This window comes from Notothenia rossii, assembly GCF_949606895.1.
Source record: "Notothenia rossii genome assembly, chromosome: 3".
Classification (NCBI taxonomy): Eukaryota; Metazoa; Chordata; class Actinopteri; order Perciformes; family Nototheniidae; genus Notothenia; species Notothenia rossii.
The window spans coordinates 1481432-1482133 of record NC_136901.1 but is presented as its reverse complement, the minus strand read 5'-3'; the positions used below and the strand labels follow the sequence as shown (position 1 = coordinate 1482133).

Below are 702 nucleotides of genomic sequence, written 5' to 3'. Positions count from 1 at the left end.
GCTGAACACGTTTTACAAATCGCAATCCGCGCCTCTTTCTCTGATATTTTTAAATATCTCCAAGCGGCAGACATGTTGGCTGTGAGCCAGCCGCGAGCATGGTCGCGCGCCGTGCTTGTCGCCGCGTTTTGATTACGTCATCACAACAACACGTTAGCTTACCAACGTAACCCTGTTCCCTGACATTTGGTGATATTTTTTCGGTGCTAGAGCCGAAAGGGCCTTTTTAACCATTTTCGGCGGCCGAATATTCGGTGCATCCCTAGTTCTGATCTGTCCCTGAGGTAGTTTTGTCTCTCTTTTTGGGGATTGTCTTGTTTTGGGGTCCGAAGCCTCTCTTTGATAGATATCCGTCACTGTTTAGTCCATTGATGTCTCATTTGGTAATCTAGCTTCTGGTAGTTTAGCATCCTTTTTGCCGCTCTTTTTGTGTCTCCTTTACAAGAAACATCCTGAGTAACTTCAGTCAGAAACTCAGAGTGGCTCCACCTGCGTTTCTTTATTAAATCCAGACCATCGTCTTCGTCTTCTGTCCCCGCGCAATGTCCTCAGACAGGTTCCTCAGTCTGATGAAACCGGGTGGTCGCTGTGTGTGTGTGTGTGTGTGTGTGTGTGTGTGTGTTTGTGTTTGTGTTTGGGGGGGTTCTCACATTGTTTGGATTCCTGAGAGGAGGTGAAGGTGTCTGCAGCTCACACACACAC

General features: G+C 47.7%; 1 protein-coding gene across 1 annotated transcript in view; it reads left to right on the top strand.

Moving 5' to 3' along the window:
* Positions 1-542: 542 nt before the first annotated feature.
* The window catches only part of LOC307034588 (arf-GAP with GTPase, ANK repeat and PH domain-containing protein 1-like), a gene marked incomplete at its 5' end in the record, with an annotated part of 53414 nt that continues 53254 nt past the window's right edge, over positions 543-702 (top strand). Inside the window, one exon of the mRNA XM_079673419.1 lies at positions 543-588. Within this exon, the coding sequence (XP_079529545.1) occupies positions 543-588 (46 nt within the window). The remainder of the gene's footprint in view (positions 589-702) is intronic.